At 41.2% G+C, this 21235-nt stretch overlaps 1 protein-coding gene across 1 annotated transcript in view; it reads right to left on the bottom strand.

Moving 5' to 3' along the window:
- The window catches only part of med13a (mediator complex subunit 13a), a 114798-nt gene that overhangs the window by 40059 nt on the left and 53504 nt on the right, over positions 1–21235 (bottom strand). Inside the window, exons 5-9 of the mRNA XM_033641938.2 lie at positions 16166–16311; positions 4917–5117; positions 4633–4827; positions 4356–4518; positions 2225–2335 (exon numbers count right to left, since the gene is read on the bottom strand). Of these exons, the coding sequence (XP_033497829.1) occupies positions 2225–2335; positions 4356–4518; positions 4633–4827; positions 4917–5117; positions 16166–16311 (816 nt within the window). The remainder of the gene's footprint in view (positions 1–2224; positions 2336–4355; positions 4519–4632; positions 4828–4916; positions 5118–16165; positions 16312–21235) is intronic.

Below are 21235 nucleotides of genomic sequence, written 5' to 3'. Positions count from 1 at the left end.
AAAACACACAAAATTCAGTTTAGATAGTGCTCGCTCATTAACCATGAATCTGAATTTTCTTATTCAATCTATGAGATTGGTTCAGGCTCCCCCTGTGGAGGCCAGTGAAGCATACAGGCATCCAGCTCACTGATTGGACCTGCCTTCTGCAGTGGATGGCATAAGCTTGTGTTTACATGTACCCTTGTGAGTAAAGCAGCTGGTTGCGACTGTGGCTGGCCAGGACTGATGATAAGCTGAAAACTGAAGGATGCAGGGGACAGCTGCTTTGCCGTTTCATTCAAGAACGAGGCCCCCAAGACATTAAAAATCATTAAATCAAAATGTGATGAACAAGAAGATACTACTGAAATTAAGCTTTTCATGGGGCCGGATTTAGAAAACACAGGTGTGCAGAAAATCAGGAACACTAACAGACAACAAAACATATCCCTGCATATGATGAGTGTGTTAGTGTATTCTTAGGAAGGGTGTAAAGTGCATGCAAAGTGAAAACATCAATCCATTCCATCATCTTGTAAGATAGGTCTTTATTTTGAAATTCCCATGGCACGTCTGTGTCGCCACGAAACAGTGCCAGGCAGATAATGGCAAGCAGCCAAGGAGAAGAAGATGAGGATATTTACTCCCCTCTCAGGAATAAATCAACAGTGTGGAAGTATTTTGGATTTCTGAGACAAGACTGAACGCAACAGACAAAGCACATGTCACATGCAAACAATGCCAATATGGGATAAGATACCCAGGAAACAGGACGAACCTGGCCGGGGATCTCACTCCAACAACTTGTTGGTGTCGTTACGGAAATATTAGCTGCTCTGTTTCATCAATCTTAGGCCAAAAAACCAGATGTGTTGTTCTGGTAAATCCCTGTGGGCAAAAACCTCAGGCTTCAGACCGCTCTGAACACTGTTTCTGTTTCCAATTTCTACTCTGGCTACAGTGTGACATCACAGTGTGACAGATTTCTTTATATAGTCATCTGCTCCAGGCACACTACTGCAAGTGTGTATAGTGCGTAGCCTACACTGCTACACGCTAACATCAGGGAAACGTGGTCTAGGTTGCTGATGTTGTTAATTTCTCTCCGATTTCAGATCATATTCCAGCTGGAACACGTCAGATTGTGTTTAGAAACTTTTATTGGTGATTTTTCAAGGTATAAAGTGTTGCAATACTGTGTAAGTTATTCTTCACCTGGAAGGACAGTGCAGAGATGCCAAGATACAGACAACCTGGAAACACTGACCAATCAGAAAAGACTGGGCTATTTCAGGAGGGGAGCTTAAATAAAAGAACATTAAAATGAGCAAAACCTTCCCTGTACTTAACCTGTTGCGATAATTTACATTTATTCATGTGTTGTTTTATTCTTTTATAGCCAAAACAACAGCAACAGCGGCACAATGAGATAAACTGGGTTCAACTTTTGGAACGTAGCAGCACGCACCACATGTCATGTGACAAGAACCAACCAATCACAGCCAACAGACATCTTCCCCTTCATCTGTAAATATCACTCTGTGGTAAATACAGAGAAGAAGTTGTTGCACTCAGGATTTCAGGTAAATAGGTTGTGATATGGTGCTTGTCGAGAATGCTTAGCAATCTTAGCAAACTGCCGCTGCTCTCTTGAAAGTTGGCACAGAGTAGGCAGTAATACCCAGCTCCCGACCTTGCGTTTTAAAGACACTGCATGTGTGCAGCCCCTATGTCCTGACAATATACATCAGCTGTAACTGTGCCTATATGTCCTAGTAGACAAAAACAACAGTGACTTTTAAACAAACACATATGAACTCATTCGACATCTTCTGAGCTAATTTGTCAACGTTAGGAGCGCGCAACACACACGCTTGGTTATACCACCCCAGTATCCCTTAAGTGCTCCATCAGAGGTCAAGCTATTCTTTCTCCTTCGAATTATTCCCATCAGTGCGGGAATAAAAATGTCTGACTTACAGAAACACACGGCCCAGCGGAGGTTTCGGCCCCGGCAAGGCTGTCACTTACACAAAATAGTGATAAATTGAAAAATATGAAGAATAATATGCTTGTCAAAGTCTAGACATGGATATAACTTGCAGATATTTTGCTGACTATGGCCCTCTGTGCCGCTGTTCAAAGCTCCATGGACTCTGTATAACCTCTTTGAAATGTCTTTGAGCACGCATACATGAGGAATACCTGCACATGCTTCGTGTCCACATGGGAAGTGACTAACCTGGAACAGCTGCAGTATGACCTCTGTGAATGCTCCACAAAATCCCAGGCTCCGACTTTGTCAGCCAGTTCTTCCTCACAGGTACCGTTGGTTGCGGCTGAGAACTTCCGCCTGGGGAGAGGGGGAAATAAAAAAATTCAAACAATATTACTAATGGCTAATTTCAACCCGGAGTATCTCAGCTGCTTTTTATGTATTCATGTGATCAGACCCATCCTATTTTTTTCATGTAATTGTTTTTTACAGACAAATCTTAATTTGTGACACAATATTCTAAAACAGTGCACGGTTCTGATGTTCCTTTGGTGTTCAGTGACAAATGGTCAGAGCTTTGTGCTGAGGCTGATTTCATCGCCCTGCTTGGAGCAATAATATTTTGGCTGACAAGCCCAACAGCTAACTCCAGCCGACACTGTGCTTGGTCAAGGGGCAACAGATCCCGGGTTGCTCCCAATGTGTCAGATTCACTGATGGTGAATAATACAACAGACCATGTGACAAAACTGCATGCTAACGCTCACTTTAATTACTAGAGATTATTATTTACATCTAAGGTTTTCTGGTATTTTCATATGGTTTATGTATCCACCGCATCTATAGGTTATTTTCTAGAATTATCATTAGGTCTAAAAAATGTCAAAAAGTGAAACTATTATTTGCGTATTTTCAAAATAAATCATAAACCTATATGAGTGGACCATGTGGGAATTTAATTTGAAAGGACACACACAGGAAGTGTCCACACTCAGCAGTCAGACAGGAGTCAGGTTAATTTCCAGGGCTGGTACCTGCGGTTATTCCACAGGCTAGTTAATAACATGTCGGGCAGGAAATCCAAAGTGTGGGATCATTTTGAGAAGGTGAAGGACGAACCCAAGGTGATATGTAAACTCATCTTCATTGGTCGACTACAAACATGACGTATCATCTGAAACATGGAAGTAGCTACATGCCCATTAGCCCACAGCGTCATTAACAAGCGGCTCGCTCAGTGTGTGACGTGCACTTGTAGATAAAATATAGGCCTATATTAATGAAGGTTCATTAGTACGCTTTTGTATTTCTCTGTAATGTAGCACAGTGTTAACAATGTTACTGATACTATTCTTTCTCACACCTTCAACTCAAACCATTGTGTGGCCCCGCCCAAAATATATCATTTAATAATTAAATTAATATCATAAACAAGCGGGTGACTCGTCAACTAATGGCCCTAAATGATGACTATTGTTTGACTGGGATAATTCTTAGTCAGAGGCAGCCCTACTTAAGACATCAGTGTAGTGTGTATATGACAGATGTGCAGTCAGAAAGTGCAAAAAAATAACACCAAAAGGCAACAGTGTAGTCAGACACGGGCTGGAGAAAGAAGTACCCTGACACCATCAGGGTACATTGAAGTCCTGAGCAACCTCCGTTTTCTGCTAAACACACCTCACTCAAAGTTTATTCAGAGAAATTAACCAGGCATGGCCTCTCGGCTTGTGCAGTTGGGTTAATTGTATTGTTTTAAACCGCAAATGAGATTTCCAACTTTCCAAGAGTGCTTGAACACTGGCGCACAACCTCTTCTTTACTCAGCTTGTTACACCAATAAGTTGTGAGTGCTCATAAAAAAACAAGTACCGTCAGGAGAGGCTGACCAGTTCTCTCTACTGAGACTCAGCAAATGGTTTGAACACACTGTGGGTGATTTTACAGAGCAGATAAGTAGGAAGACAGATGACTATACACTCCTATAGAGGTTTTTTGTTACCTTGCTTAAATGCCTTTGTGCTCAATTTACATAAAAGTAAAAGGATACCACACGATTTTTTCAAACTCTCAACCACTGATAGCGATCCATTTGTTACGGCCTTGTACAATGGCCCAATGTCCAATGACTCTTTTACCACTCATTAAGCAACAAGTCTTTGACTGCTGGCTACAGAAGACACTTTTTAAGTACATGTTAGAGGGATTGTTTCTCATTCACTTTCAGGTGCTTTCTCAGATACAGGGTACTTTCACAGCTTTTTATTCTACAGCTGCCCAACACAAACGAATTCTTTGGTTGGGGTTCAATATTCATTTACAGCATGGCCGATTAATCTGTGCTACATTTTTTAAGAGACATAGAAAAATTACTTACTTGTTCTGGGCTCGGTTGATATTGCACTCTTGCCAGACGCGCTCCACCACCTGACTGGCGAGCTGGCGTGGAATCTTGCCTCCGTGGTGACTCGTTCTGTCCACGCTGAACGCATCAGATGATGAAGGCATCTTAACCCACTTCTGGGCCGAGTGGGAGTCCACTGGGGAGGGGAAGATCAAGGTTAACTTTTTTGACTTGATCTTCATTCGAATGATCCGATATTGATTCATGAATAGTCCTGTCATATACATTTACATTGTGTTTACTCCAGTACCTGTTTGTGCCTCCTCGGGCGATGTGGGAGGGGTGAGGGTCACCAAAGACATGGCGGGCTCTCGCTGGGAAGCAGGCACTTGGTGGCCACCCGAGTAGACGGCAGTGCAGTGGGAGGACCCCACAGGGGCCACAACAGGGATGTCTGACTGGGGCACCAGCACCAGGCAGGCTGGGTACACCATCCGCACACCACCTGTACACACAGAGCAGAGATGTTTAAGAATCAAAGCAGACGGATCTACATTTCAAACAGGTCAGCTCACAAAAGAATCAAACACTGACCTACGAGGACCTCCACAGAGGCCAGAGAGTCATCCTCCCAGTCCATGTCCTCCGCCTTGTCCTCCGACACACCCTCCTTGGTGCTAGGGCTGATGGGATAGAACTGGTTCCACTCCTCGATCAGCTTCTGGGTGGGTGGGTCTGACATCTTGAACGACTGGCCAGTCAGTGTACCGTTCAGGCCGAAAGGACTCAGGATCACTAGTGAGAAGGAAACGGTGGGGAGGAGAAGAGAGGAGAGAAATGTAAGACAATGTTTGTCAACATAAGAAAATCTTCAGCCCTGCATCATTCTCAAGACAATACATATCTCCATGTCTGAATCACAGGGCCTAAGGATAGACTGTGCTGTATGCTGCACAGATTGTAAAGCCCCTTGAGAAATTTCTGATATTGGGTTATATAAATAAAATTGACTTCACAAATCCTCATGATTTCTCTCCTTCACCTTTGTATAATTTCCCTCCCGCTCTCTCCTTTAGGAGTGGGCGACACATCGATTATTCTCAGTGTACCGCAGCTTGCTCCACGCGGGATGTATAAAATCACTATATCACAAACATCACTTAGAAATTGTTAAACATTTTTTAAGCCACAGGAATGAGACTTGCTTTGGTGTTCAGGCTCTTTACCTCTCACTGACACAAAAAGGAAAAAAACAAATACACATGATACGACATGCACTCCAACAAATCCAGACCACTCTCTCCTGGACAATAGTGTGACCAGGCGAGTGTGTTTTTGAATTTGCAGGGCTCCAGACAGCAACCATTCAGTCACATTTTGCAACCATGGAGCACCACAGTCACTTGCAAATATTTAGTAATATATGAACTGGAGAGGTGTTAGTTTGTTTCCGGCTCACATCCTCATGTTTAACAGTGCCGCTGTAACGGTTCAACTTTTCACTATCTGCTAACCATCGACCAGAAGCTTAATTTTCAAAGCAAAAACATCAACACTTCTGCCCGAGACCAGACGGGTTCTTCCAGCTTCACCCTCTTTTTATATCCTCCAACATGGGTTCCACATATTTCACTCACTTTTTGACCCTTTTATCCCAAAGTCTTTTCTTTCTCCTTCTTCCATCCCTTCTTTTCTCTCCTCTTCAACAAACTTCACTTCTACCCTTTCACTCTACACCTCTTTTCTTTACTTTCCATCCCTACGTATCCTTGTCCTTCCCCTAATCATCCTCCTCCTTTCTTCATTAGTCCTTTCTTCTGTCCTTCAATTCACACCTTCCTTTTATAAATTGACCAATCTCACTTGTCTTATTATCATCATCACTTCCTTATTTTTTCTCCCATATGCTTCCCTTCCATTTTTCTGCCATCTCCGGCCGAACCGGCAGCGTTCTGACCTTTCCAAAGCACCGCTGGACCCAGCCGGTCCCGGCTGACTCGCCAAATACTTACAGAGCAATCCAGGCGCCAATTATTGGCAAGCGGTGGCCTCTCAGAGCCCATAAACAGAGGCTTATAAAAAGGGCCACTCCTCTGCAAACACACTTGACTGCACAGACATATGAGAGTCACACAGCGAGCCCATCAGTCTGCTTACAGAACAGACCTACATCCATCAGAGAATGCAGATCGTAACACAGACCAACATGCATAAAGCATACATACATATGAGCGCAGAAACCATATGCATATCAACTCTGCAGACACACGGAGACACAACCTGTCAGCTTGTTATGCGTCCATTCTTTTTCTCTGCATGCATCACACATATGAACATGGGGAGGAGTATAAATGGCACCATGAACAGACTGGCTGGGTGGGTAGGTGTGTGAATGAGCATCAGTTAACATCCAACTCTGCCGTGCTTTTCTAGTGTGTCATTACTAGATTGGATGGCCTCTGTCCCAAGGTATTGATCCTACGGCTTGACCAAAGAGCAGCTTCCAGGATGGGAAAATGGCGGGAGACGACGGGAAGAGTAGGAAAAGGAAGATGAGACGCATTAGCAGTGATTCACCTCTGAAATCTTCCAACCCTTAGACTGTTATGAAATCAAACCCCACTTTTTGATCCTATTTAAGGTCAGCATTTTATCTGCTATACCCAGTCAATATATTTAGTAATTACCTCTGTATAGCCATTTTTATCGGTGGTGGCGGAGTCCACCATTCCTTCACTGGATTTAGACTGCCAATCTAAGCATGGGAGACTCACAGGGGAACAATCCAGCTGTATCTCATTGATATCAGCCTCAATGTTTACAGTTCACTCTCTGAACACCGGATCAAAGCGTTATCATTAATGCAAACCCATTACCTCCAACTAACCCTGCTTCATATAAAAAGCGTTCAACTGGCAAAACGCAGGGTGGCTTTTATTGTGAAGGAGGCACGGGAAACAATGTATAAGTCACTACTTATTGCATTGAGTGCGATCGTTCAACAAAAATGCATCAAATGGCATTTTTTTGGTCAGCGGATCATTTAATTTTGCAACGAAGTAATCAAACAAGAGGGAGCTGTTAGATAAGGAGCCGCAGGCAACTGGCTGCACACATTTAACTCCTCTGCAAAGGTATCCAACTTTACTATGTCCTGCTGATGTGTGGAAAAGTACTAAAACAAGGTGAGTTTGTTTGGCTGCACTGAAAAGAGACAAACCAGTTGCTCTTCTGTTGTATTTCAGACAACCATAATGAAGACAGCGGTGAACAATATCTTTAGGATGTCTTTCAGAGTGTTTTGATTAACAATAAAAACACTGACGGCCAATTAATTCAGTTAAAACTTGCAGGGCATCGCAGCTGGAGCACACAGTGATTTCTTGACCCACTGTTTCCATAACATTATTGTTTATCAGTGTGGATGCTCACATCATTCTAGTTACGGTTGTTGTTATTGTCCTTCGTGTGGACATCCCTTTGGAGCCTTGAGGAGTTTAGTACTCAAAAACAAGAACTGCCCAATTGTCCGGGTCAAATAAAATGCCACGTCAGGCTAATAATTCTAGCAACTCGCTCACCCAATCAGAAACAGGGTGAAAAAAAGAATTAAGCACACTGTTTTTTCCAGAGCTGATGATTGAAGTAGCTTAAGAGTGAGCCATGTTGCTTTCTTATCATCTCTGTTGCGGCATCAGAGTTGGTCACGATCAGTTCCGATCAGGCACATCTGAGAAAATGGCAGCAAGTAAAGACAAAGTTCATGAGTCGAAGCGCAAGCAAGCGTCTCAATTATCCTGAAATAAGATAGTTCAGCTGGGTGGCGTTAGAGAATGTGGGTGAAAATCCAACAGTGTATTGTGCAGTTTGCCGCAAGTTTGGGAGCAAGGTGGATAAAATGGGGTTGTTTTTCAAAGGCAGTTACATTATTTGATAATTGCTGACAAAGCAACTGGTGTAGGGGCCAGTAAAAATTGACTCCTGGCAATCAGATTTCTTGCCCGGTCAAAAATTATTAATGTCTCACCCTCTATTTATGATTCTTTACCCGGACATATGAACCCTCGGGGCATTCAGAACCTAAATACTGGAAAAAGATAAAGCATGAAACATGTTGTCTAGACACAGTGTATCCTGGACATCCCTCAGAGTAAAGTTTCACCCAAGCCTCCAGAACATACAACCTCAGCAAAAACAACCCCACAGAGGGAAGAACAAAAGGTTATTTATGTTGCGGTACACAACAACACCCAGCTATGGCCGATCATATTAACCTTAATTAAATTCAACCCCACTCGTTCTCCCTTTCATTTCTGCATTTCTTGCTACACACACTCTCCTAAGACCTGAGGCCAGTTGTGGAGATCAAATTCAGCACAATTATGGAAATGGTTTACCGTTTTCCCCCATCACCACCCCACCGCACCCTCCCCTCCATCCCTTCTGCCTCTCTCCTCTCTGACTGTGAGCCTATCTCTGGCTCCCTGAAGACATGTCAAATGTGCTCAGATCAGTGTAATGGGCTGAGAGTTCATTACATTCACTCTGCGCCCTTTTATGAGGTCACATCCTGGAGAGGTCTGCCTGCCGGAGCGCTCTGCCGCACAGTAAACCAAGCTTGGCAGAGGTGAGGGGGGGAGAGAGAGAGAGAGAGAAGGGGAGGAGGAGATGGATGGATGAAGGGGGATGGAAGCCAGCCCTTCCTCGGCGCTATGCTTGGTTAGCCAGGAGGAGATGCACTGCGGCGGTGAAAACACACACCTGCGCATAGACACACACTGTACTCAAAGACTTAACACACAACCTGTGCTGATCGGAAAACACATACACACTACAGAGACACGTGTCTGCTTCATTTGAGTGCATCTACATCAATGGTTCCCGACATGGGGGGCAGGTGGCTCCAGGGGGGCTTCAGGGTGTTCCCAGTTGGGGATATTCTTAGTGGGGCTAATAGCCAAATGATTTGGCTGTTCAATACAAATATTCGATTTTTCACTTTTTTTTCCATTGTAAAGTTTGAACAGGGTTTGGTGGGACGTGCAGGATGACAGTGATGTTCATGTAATTTAATAAAGAGCCACACTACGCTAGTAACAAATCAGAAATGTGCAACCCTTCAAACCACAATTTTCCAGAACTCAAAGAGACATCTTCTATTAGCTTCTTCTGTCCAACCAACAGTCCAGAATCCAAAGACACTTGATTTATAATCATAAATCAAAAAAAGCAGCAAATTCTCACATTTAAGAAGCTGGAACCACCAAATGTTTGATATTTTCACTTGAAAGGTGACTGAAAGTATCAATCAATATCAAAATATTTGGTGATATATTTTCTTTCAATCGACTTATCGATTAATAGACTATTTGTTGCTGTTCTAGTGAATGCCATGGCATAAATATAGGGCTGTACCAGACTCAGAACTATGTCAGTCGAATCACATTCGGCTGTTTAATACAAATATTCAACAAACTTTTTTTTCTTCGTATAAAGTTTGAAGTCATTACAATGACAGTGGATATCAAATAAAACCAGAGACTGTGTTGTATTAAGTATCTGTGAACTGTGTATGTGAGCCTTGTGAAGGAAAGTTTCTCCTCCTCTTTGCAACTGATGATTCGAATCTCCGACTTTCAAGGGGCAGCCAGACATTAAAACATAAATATAATAAGTTTGACCAACTAGTAGCTCTGGTAGCAACAATTAATCGGCTAGTCATCTAATCATGCACATCCCTATTTCCAGCGTCCCATCAAAATTAAAATTAATATATTTTTTAAAATTTTAGCAGTTGAATTTCAAGATAATCCATAAGAATTGAGTAAACAAGTGATTTAACTGAGGCATCATTACTTCACAATGGCCAAAGATGAATTGTTCCTTTGTGCGGAGGAACTCGCCATCACAAAAAGGCAAAAGGACTGGAATTCATTGACCAGTAAAATGAGTCATAAGTAACCATCTACTAGTTGGCAGCTAGGGAGCAATATGATCATCCTAAATGACCAAGAAACCCCATCAACATCCCTGTGGCAATCCATGCGCCAAGTTCCAATAATCATTTAATTTTTATCCAAGGCACTAGTCTTTAACTGGAGGGGATATTATCACCTCCCTTCAGGGGAGCTCTGGAGACACTAAAGGGGTGGGCTACACAGGAATTAGGGTATTGAGTGGAGGAAGAGATCACTGTTATTACTCTGGAGGGGAAGTGTGGAGAGGGGAGGGTTGAATCACATTGATCCAACCAGAGGTGAGATGGTAAAAGAGGAAAAGTTTTGCTCATGTGTCACCCATTCAAGATTTTGAGCTCAACAGGCTGCAATGAAACCACTCGGGGCATTTGTGCATCGTCAATTTAAGTCCACTGAAAGTGTGTTTTTGCCACTGACAGGCTCAGATTGTTGTTATAAGTGTCTGATAACATTATGAAAAGGATCCTACGGACATAAACCTTTTTGTTTTGAGTAAGATCCTCTTTGTTTACCTAGAAACAGCCTGGCGACTACCAAACCCACCAGACTCCATTCAAATAAACATTAATTTTACCACGTGTATGGCCAGCAATATTTTCACATCTAACCGGGAGAATTAAGGGTTTACTTCAACCAAGGCAGAGTTGGTGATTTTGGGAACAGTAGAAAAACAAACCAGAACAGTTTTTGTGAGTTTTATTTTGTTTCTGTTGACTCTGAATGTGTATTACTATGATAAAATAATTGTATTTTTAAGTGGAGTCTGGTGGGTTTTGGGACAGGGATTTCAGGGCTGTTTCTAGTTAAACAAAAAGGATCTTGCTCTGTAACATAAAGGTTTATCCCTGTAGGGATCCTTTCCATAATGTTTCTGTACCTAGAATAATAATCTAAGTCCATCAGTGGCAAAAAGGAGCACTTTTAGTGGGCGCAAATTGACGGTATGCCCCAAGTGGTTACATTACAGCCTGTTTTCGTAGCTGCTACTGGACCAATTTAAAACATTTTTGTTCCCAGAAGTCTTTTAATCACAAAGACATGGAGAAATAGGGTCCAGGCTACCTTAGTTACTCTTTTAGTCAGCAGGGTCCATTTATGTGACATCTGCTAGAGAGGGAAGCACTATAATGCTTGATGCACATATCCATACCTCACTTTTTTATGAATGCAAACAGGACGAGTGTGATACTTTTATTTTTATTCTAATAGTGTTGTTTACAAAGCCAACTACTTCCTTCCCTTCACAGATTAAATGTATATTATAATCATTACAATAACATTTCTGTGTGTATGTTGAAATGCAAGCAAACAATGGTTTTGGGATTATATAGCGTCTGGCTTCGGGTGTGGTAATGAATTTAGAGCCAATGATGGAATATCATTAGAGCCACACATTTTTATAGCTACACTACACTATAATTTAAAGTGACTACAGAGGCTTTTCTTTTTTTCCTTAACTGGCTGCAAGCCAATTTGTAATGAAAGACAGCCTGACAGAAGATTGTATATGTATTATCTTGGCAGCAGTACCCAACACAGCACACTAATATATTTCAGTATATTTCCAGTTTTATTTTTGGCTGAAGCACAAGAGTGTCTTTCACTAATATATTTCATTCAAAAAACTACACTCTTCCTACACATGCACTGAGAATTAAACGTTTACAAGAAAATATTTTCAAAAAAAAAAGTGTCTGAAAGCCTAATTCCCTTATCTTCTTTAGTGTACTCCGCCTTATCTCCTTGAGGCAACAGACAGGGTGCTTTTCTAAACAGCCTAAAGTTATTTTGAGCTAAACGGGGTCCTTGAATCCTGAAGATTAACTTGTGTTTTAGTAGATGCCATTTCTTTAGATTAATCAAAAGCAAAAATGTGTGTACAAAAACATTTTTAGGTGTTTGGTGTTTAAATTAGCTTCCTTTAAAGTAAGAGTAGCTGCAGCGTCTCCACCAGATGTAAGAAAAGACCTTTCAGTAACTGATGAGTATTGAGCATGTTGTTTCTTTGGCTTCTGAAGATGGCTTTGACTCCCCATGGTGGCCCATTGATAGATGGTGCCATTGTTGTTTTTAACCCTGTTGTTTTGTTTTTTTACACTTGACAACAGAGGTGTCTCCACTTGAGATTCAACAATGCAAGTAAACCTATTAATGGGACACATTAACAAGTGTGCAGCTTTCTGAGAGTGGAGAAAAAGAAACTCTCCTTGAGTCAACAGTACAGCATTATTCTTATTTCAAAAAATAAAATGCAGCTATTTTTTGTAGCTGTAGCTAGATTTTTATATTATATTGCAATAAATGATATATATGTTGAAATCTCCTCTAAGCCACTGTATACAGTGGTGGAAAAAAGTTTTCGGACACCCTTAAAATTTTACACAATCTCAAATATTATCATGAAATATTTGTGGAAAAATCTTTTTTGTGTTTCAAAAGGTGTGGCTGCATTAGACAGATACAAACAAATACAAATTATATTTTTTTTGTTTATTGCTTACAAGAAAAACTAACAAAACTAAATTCTTGACAGTTTCAGTATGTCAGTTCTCAACATTGTCGGTATCAAAGTCAACAAATAACAGAGAATGTGTTCAAAACTGAACAAAAAATAAATAAACCATCACATCATCAAATTATTATTTAGTAGTCCTGCCATTGGCACGTAGTAGAGCTCTAATCCTGGCTGGCATGTTCCCCACGAGCCTTTCACACTGTCGAGGGGTAATCTTGTCCCATTCTTCTTGAATTACTGCTTTTAATTCTTCTAAATTCTTTGGTTTATGCTTTGAAACAGACCTTTTGATAATCCACCACAGATTTTCAATGGGGCTCATGTCCAGGGATTGAGCTGGCCACTCTAAGACCTGGATACTGCGCTCCTGCAGCCAAGTTCTACTGGCCTTGGATGTGTGGCAAGGGGCATTATCTTGTTGAAACATCCAGTTTTTACCTCGACGGAACAGTGCACGCGCAGAAGGGAGCATGTGGGTTTCGAGAATGGTACAATACTTGGTAGAGTTCAATGTGCCATCACAGACAGTGAGATGACCAACACCAGCAGCACTCATGCATCCCCAAACCATGATACTGCCTCCACCATGCTTGACAGTAGGTACTGTACATGCTGGAGATAATGCTTCGCCTGGCCTTCTGCGTACCCTCATATTAGTAGGAGGAAGATAAAGCTGGAAACTGGACTCATCTGACCACAAAATCTTCTTCCAATTCCTGGCTGTCCAGTTCTTGTGTGCCTGGGCCCAACGACGCCGGGCTAACCTCTGTCTCTCATTGATCAGGGGCTTCTTGATAGCCTTGTAGGACCTTAAGCCATGATCTAAAAGTCGGCCACGTACAGTGCGGGTGGAACACTGGACACCAGTTTGGTTTGACCACTGCTGCTGAAGCTCCTGTGATGTCATTTGGCGGTTTTGCCTGCACATGCGGATCAGGCTGCGGTCATTTCTTGCTGAAGAAACTCTTGGACGCCCAGATCTTGGTTTGTTTTCCAAGCTGTTGGTTCGTCTGTATTTCTGCAGAGTGTATCCAACTGCTGAAGGACTGCATCTGCACTTCCTGGCTATCTGGCGGCAGCTGTACCCTTCCTGGCTGAGAATCTTTATCTTCAGGCGTGTTTCCTGCGTTAGGTTCCTTGTTTTAGCCATTTTTGTGTCTGAAGAACTTTCAAATGTGCTGGCTTTATGTAGACACGAAGCTTGGCAACAAAAATTGTGTCTTTTAATAAAAAGAACGACCTTCATCACTGGTACCAAAATGACCCAATACTCAAAATTTCTTATGTATTTTTATGGAACCAATCAATTTCAAGTTTTTAATGGCTTTTTTTAGGATTTATTTAGTATTTTGGCTGTGACTGTACTAAAAGAAATTGCACTTGAAGACCTAAGAGTGATTCTTAATGCAATATTTCACAAATGCATGGGGTGTCCGAAAACTTTTTTCCACCACTGTATTACTAAAATACTTCATTATTGAAAAGAATACTGCTATGATATAAAAAATAAAGCAGTGTTATAATATATCTAAATGAAGTAGTGTTATAATAAAGTTAAATAAAATACTGTTATAATAAAGTTAACTTAAGCAAATAAGGTTCTATTGTAATTAAGTTAAAGGCAGGAAGGTAAATAAGGTACTGTTATAAAAAAGGTAAATACAGGACTGTTATAATTAATCAAATAAGGTACTGTTATTCTAAAGTTAAATACGATACTGTTATAATTAAAGTTAATTACAGTACCGTTATAATTAAGTTAAATACGATACTGTTATAATTAAAGTTAATTACAGTACCGTTATAATTAAGTTAAATACAGTACTGTTATGATAAAGTTAAATACAGTACTGTTATGATAAAGTTAAATACAGTACTGTTACAGTAAAGTAAAAGACAGGACTGTTATAATAAAGTTAATATGGTACTGTAAAATAAACTTAAATACAGGACTGTTAGAATAAAGTTAAATATGGTACTGTTATAATAAAGTTAAATACAATACTGTTATAATAAAGTTAAATATGGTACTGTTATAATAAAGTTAAATGAGGTACTCTTAAAATAAAGATAAAGACAGGACTGTTATAATAAACTTAAATAAGGCACTGTTATAATAAACTTAAAAACGGTACTGTTATAACAAAAATAAACAAGGTACTCTTATAATAAAGATAAAGACAGGACTGTTATAATAAAGTTAAATACGGTACTGTTATAATTAAGTTAATCAAAGTACTGTTATAACAAAGTTAAATAAAGGACTGTTCTAATAAAGTTAAATAAGGTACTGTTACAACTAAATAAAATAAAAGTGTTGTTATAATAAAATTAAATTAAGTACTGTTACAATTAAATAAATATAAGTACAACCACTGGTGCTTTTCTTTTAAGAACATGCTACGCGTCTCGGCCCCAAGTGTTGATACAGTTAATTTATGCATCTCAAATGGAACAAGCCGAGATACATTAAGTATTACTGATGTATCGCTCATGTCTAGTAGCTTGGCAAAGTCAAAGAATGCACCGTTGATTTTTATAAAAGTTCTTGGTTTTACACTTGAGGTCTGGCTGGGTGGTTCTGTACTGTAAGGCTACTGTTTGCCAAAATGAATAAGTTTTAACATTTGGTGTTTTTTACAGGGTTGCAGAATGTGAAGGATCCTCCTCAGCTGACCCTACATTTTAGATGAAATTGCAAATCAATAGACCACCGGTCTCTCTCGCCTGGCCGTCTGAGTGCACAGGCATGTGTACAAACATGCAAATGTCAGAGGGCTTCTGCTGGATTCTGTCAGATGATCACAGCCCTTTGATTTAGAACGAGGAATTTCAGTGAAGGCGGTCTTAGAGCAAAGAACTTAAAGAGAAAACCAGAAGCAAGACAAAGTAGAAGTTTTTATTTCCTCCCACAAAATCACTCTGTTCATTCATCTGTCACATGCATACTTGTGGGTAATGATGTGTCTCTCTAAAACTGTGCCGCACTCCAATTAAGGGTCAAATCAAAGTGACACAATATGGCACAACACTTCGTTTGTTTACCTAACTACTGATACAGATTCCTTTAAGAAAACGTATCTTTGGTGTGTATCAGCAGCACCAAACTTCTTTAAACAATGACCCAAGGCAGATTCGCCACATGATTACATATCGGGGCAAGGATGCATTCTGTATTTGTTTAGTTGGCCCAAAGGGGGCTGCATAATTCATGAAGGATGCAGTGTTTGCTGTTGTCTTCTAACATCTTTGCTTTAATTGTTTTTGCTCTAACAGCGCCTTAGAACGTTTCCCCAGTGCATTCTGAGCTGCTTACAAAGTACCAGTGGTGTAGTGGAAGGGAAACCCACCTTGGAAGGGGCTGGACGCTTGCTGAGCCAGAGTGAGGTGCTCCTCCGTCAGGTGGTAGACGGGCTGGTGCTGGTTGATCTCCACGCTGGTGCACACGTTGCTCTCACCGTGCAAGAAGAAGGTGAAGGCGCAGGATAGGTGCTCACTGTGAGGAAAGAAAAGAGAGAGATGAGTCATTTGGGATCACGCTACTTTAATATGCACCTTTGAAAACAGAAACGACTATGTGCGATGAATAACTCCAATAGAGTGTGAGCTGGAGGAGTGACTGCTGCGGGGAAACAGGAGCAGATCAGATAGTCTAGTTCATGTTGCTGCTCACAAGGAGACGAAAGGTAGAGACAGAAAATATGATATAAAAGCCTGTGTCTTCTTTGCTTTTTTGTCAAAAGGGCTACAATGGGATCTCTCCTTTCGCTCATATTCTGCTTCAACATGACAGAGGCTCCTGATAGGAAAGATTAAGCCAGAGATACAAGGGAGGAAAAGACGACGCTACTAATCTGTGGACCCTCTGGTGATACAAAGAAAACTTATAAGCCTGTATCAAATTGTTCTGATGGCTGGACAAGTCTATATCCTGATTGAGTTTAGAGAGGATGCAGGTAATCAGTTGAACCAGGAATGTGTCTTCATGATATTCTAATCACTTTAGAAACAAGGATAAAAGTCAATTAAAAATAAACAAATGAACGAATCATAATCACCAGACAACTGCTCATGGAGATGGTCCTCCAGCTTGGGTCCAACAGCAGCAACAGCTGATCTTCGGTGATCAGGTGTCGCTGCTGTTGCAAACTCTCTGGGAAACACTGAATGCTCACAACAAAGGCCATGGATCAGAGACAGCATCACAACCATTTTATTTTAGAAAAGCTGCTATGAAATCAGGAGTTTCAGGCAGCAACGATTCCAGAAAAAAAAACACTAAATCCTGGAGGGACCGAAGTAATGCTCGTTTTAAAACAAATGACTTTTCACTGTCAGTGTCAAATTTTCAGTGTCAGAATAAAAACACTAGAGTTGTACTACAACTGGTGGGTGCTCTTGTGACCTCGACTGTTTGGCGTACAGTGGTCATAAACTTAATCCAAGCTGTCGTGCATCAGTCTTTTTCTCGTCTTGATGATGAAATCAAACATGTTTAATATTATCGACAGTTTTTAGTCTTGGCTCGTGCAAACAGTGAAATTCAATGACCTGACCATTGTTAACAACCAATAGCTGAGCGCTCTCCAGCACCAAACGGGAAGTGGCAAACCAGGTAGACAGCAAAAATGGAGGGGACTCTGGGGAGGTAAGAGAACGTGATTAAGTCTTGGTTCTCTTGGACTTTGGAAAAGGAGGACAAAGTGGCGGAGTTGTGGAGTGTAGTTTTGAAACAGTTCACCTTTCATTTCCACGGTCTCCTCGCACTAAAATAGTGCAGCTAACCATTGGAGGCTGGTGGCGAGTTAAGGTGAGACAATTCAAAATGTAAAGTTTGTTCGCAAATACAGTTTATCTTAGAGTTAGAGTTATGTGTTTTTGTGGACACCTAAGTAATTGTTTATGTCATATTTCTTAAAGGCAATTTGGTGTAATATTTTCCACCAGGAGCAGGATGGGAAATAATCTAAAAAGTAATCTTGTTGTAGTCTTCAAGATAGTGACCCTGCAAACTCTAGCTTGTATGACTAAAAACTCACATTGTCTTTAGATGTGGGAGGGCATCAGACCTTTGACTTTTAAAGTCTTCTCCTGTATCGCAGGTTTAAGTCAAGGTAGTGGTGCTCACAGGTGGTATGTGTGTGTGTGCGTGCAAGTGTGCTTTGGTCCGTCTAGTGTGGATAGCGCTGTGTGTAAAACAAAGGGGCAAGCCCTGACTAACCCTGGCTTTCCAGCCAATACGCTCAGCTCCAACAGTACCTTCTCTCTCTCTGTGTGTCTCTTTCTCTCTGCTTACAACAACGCCTGCCTGTGCCAGTCTGACCTCAACAGCACACAACAAAAGTGACAAGTTCAAGAAGAAACGGAAAGCAAGGACGCAGCAGACAGAAGGAGAGAGGGGCCAAAGCAAAATGCAGGCCATTGTCTGCGGGCTTTCCTCTCTCTTTCAGCACCGGCCTCGTCCATCATACACACAAACGCAGAGAGGGCGAGAGACAGCGCAAGTGACGGATGACCGTATGAAAGTGGACGCTGTGAATTTGGAAGTGGATCAAAGAGGGTTGCCTCCTCCGAGGATTTGGTTAAGCAAATATCAGTCTTCTCTCCCCGTCTCTCTCTCCCTGGCACACCTACTCTGCAGAGGATTAAAGAAAAGGAGCAGAGAGGGAGAGCCAGGCAGATAGAGAGCGCACACTTCAATAAGATAATACCACCTACGTAGAGGAGCGATGCCCTAAGCCCCCCGGAGCTTGACATTCATCTTACACTTCTTTTTTTCTGTGAAATGATGTGGTGCTAGTTAGTGACTAGCTATGAATGTATGATTTTCATATTTTACAGCTGGAAGCGAGTAGGCTAACGAAGGTGTGTCAGAGAGAAAAAGAAGCTTGGATATGCAGGTATTGGCTGTGGATGGGCTCAGATTATCTCGAGTCTGTCATTATACAAAACAACTCCATGCATATATGTACCCTTTTGCAGGATCTCTGTGTAAAAAGGGCTACTGAGAGCAAAGTCGCCTTTGTTTGGGAGGTGTGTCACGACGGCTCTGGTGTTGAAGTAGTAAATCGACACTAAGCTCCTGCAGTGCACATCTTGGGTGTGTGTGTTATGTAGAACACCCTCCAGTTCTGGGCAGGGCATGTCACCAAATCACCTGAAGCATGAGTGAGAACCAAAAAAAACAAAGATGGAGCTGAATACCAGAAGCAGGGGCAAACTTGAAACAAGACAAGCTAGAAAGGCGTGTTGGGTTTATTTAAGGCTCTCTTGAAAGGAATAAACCAATTTTTTGGGGAGATGTATGAGCTGGTTAGCCTGTCAGGCAACGTCCATGTTGCCATTACAAGAATGTATAAGCTGACCAACAGGCCGTTCTGCTAACACTGTGGTGTATTTATGTACAGGGAGGGAAAGAGGGCAAATGGCCTCGAGATCGACGAGGGGAGGAGAGGAAAAGCAAGTGAGACGCAGACTCCAACAGAGGGAGACAAAATGTGTTGTTGTATTCTGCAGACATCAACAGAAGTGCAGTCTGGCATTCTCCTCTCACACACAAAGAAAACCTGACACTACACATTCACACACATCTGCGTTTGCAGGGCACACTTGTAAGCTTGAGGTGGAGGGCTGCCATCTGTGGCTCAGCAGGCAGAAGTACAACCCAACTCTCTCTCACACACAGTATCATAACCAGGTTTAAATCAACTCTTAACAAATGTGATTGTGCGGACTGCTCTGTCGGTGTCAGCTGATTGGTTAAGAAGATTATCAGACATGCCAGCTGTTGACATTAAACCTGTCACATGCTAAATGATCACATTACTGTCCAGCAGTGATTAAAGGATGACATGTTCTATATGTAATATCGCTTTACGGATTTACATGTCACTTAATGATTCTGAAATCTGTTTGTCTACTTGTGGAAATTAAAGGGCAAATCAACCTGCAACCTATTTTCCCATGTTTTTGTGTCGAATAGCCCTTTACAACTAAAATTACTACAGGCTACAGACTCCTTTCTCCACTGCCAGAAGAGTAGAGTTAAGTAGAGTGTAGCGTACAGACCTCTGCAGCAGACAAGCATGCCTTGGTGTGCTCTTTTTCAATCAATCAATCAATCAATCAATCAATCAATCAATTTTATTTATAAAGCCCAATATCACAAATCACAATTTGCCTCACAGGGCTTTACAGCATACAACATCCCTCTGTCCTTATGACCCTCGCATTTTTCTACTGGTGATTAACATTATACATCAGGCAGTCGGGAGAACAGGTTAGTAAACAGCAGAAAGCAGCATAGAGGCAGATTAACAATCTTTGAGCACTGTGGTGGCGTGCCACTGCATCTCGTTGGTACAGGGGCTACTATTTGACCCAGGTGTGAATGCCAATTGTTGCCTTTCCTCATACATACAAAAGCCAGATGTCCGCAGGTGTTAGTAGGTTTTTTGTGCAGTAGGAAAGGATTTTCCTAATTTTTTTAGAAATTGGTCCAGTATTGAGCCACACCACTGCAGCCAGCAGCTGCAAAATAGGCTGCAATAAAACCACTGGGGGAATTAGCATCATCAATATATGTCCATTCTAAGTGCTTGGATTTGCCACTGACAGACTCAGATTGTTCAAAGTGTCTGACAACATTATGCAAAGGATCCCTACAGAGATAGACCTTTTTATTAAAGAGTAAGATTCTTTTTGTTTAACTAGAAACAGCCCCAAAATGCTATCACCAAAACCACCAGACTCCATTTGAATAAACGATAATTTTATCATAGTAACACACACTTCATTTAAAATCTAAAGAAACAAAATAAAACTGTCAAAAGCCATCTTGATTCAACAATCACCAACTCTGGTTTGGTTGAAATAAACCAGTAATTCAAGCCGTCAGATGTGAAAATATGCTGCCTCTATACTCTCTAAAATTACTGTACTTTAAAATGGAGTCAGGTTGGTTTGGCAATGAGGATTTTAGGGATATTTCTTGTTGAGCAAAAAGGATCTTATTCTTTAAAAAAAAGTCTATCTCTGAAGGAATCCTTTCAATAAGCTGTCAGACAATTAGAAAAATAATCTGAGCCTGTCAGAGGTAAAAACAAGAACTTCTAGTCGACCTACGTTGTCAGTGCCAAATGCCCAAAGTGGTTACATTGCAGCCTGTTTCGTCTCCTCAATACTGAACCATTTTCAAAAACTGTTGTTCCCATTAGTCACTTAGACACAACAACATAGAAAATTAGAGTCCAGGTTGGAAAATACCAAAGTGGCTCTTTAAATATACAGTTGAGGAACAAAGTTTCAGTGGATTAAACTTGTTGCTTATGTAAATGTAATCTTTCTGATCACATTAAAATAAACACTGGAAATATTCCTGTATGTCAGCCTGATTAAATGTGGATTTTTATAGACTACAT

This window comes from Epinephelus lanceolatus, chromosome 11 (genome assembly GCF_041903045.1).
Source record: "Epinephelus lanceolatus isolate andai-2023 chromosome 11, ASM4190304v1, whole genome shotgun sequence".
NCBI lineage: Eukaryota > Metazoa > Chordata > Actinopteri > Perciformes > Serranidae > Epinephelus > Epinephelus lanceolatus.
The sequence above is the reverse complement of the archived record's forward strand: the minus strand, read 5'-3'. Positions and strand labels throughout refer to the sequence as shown.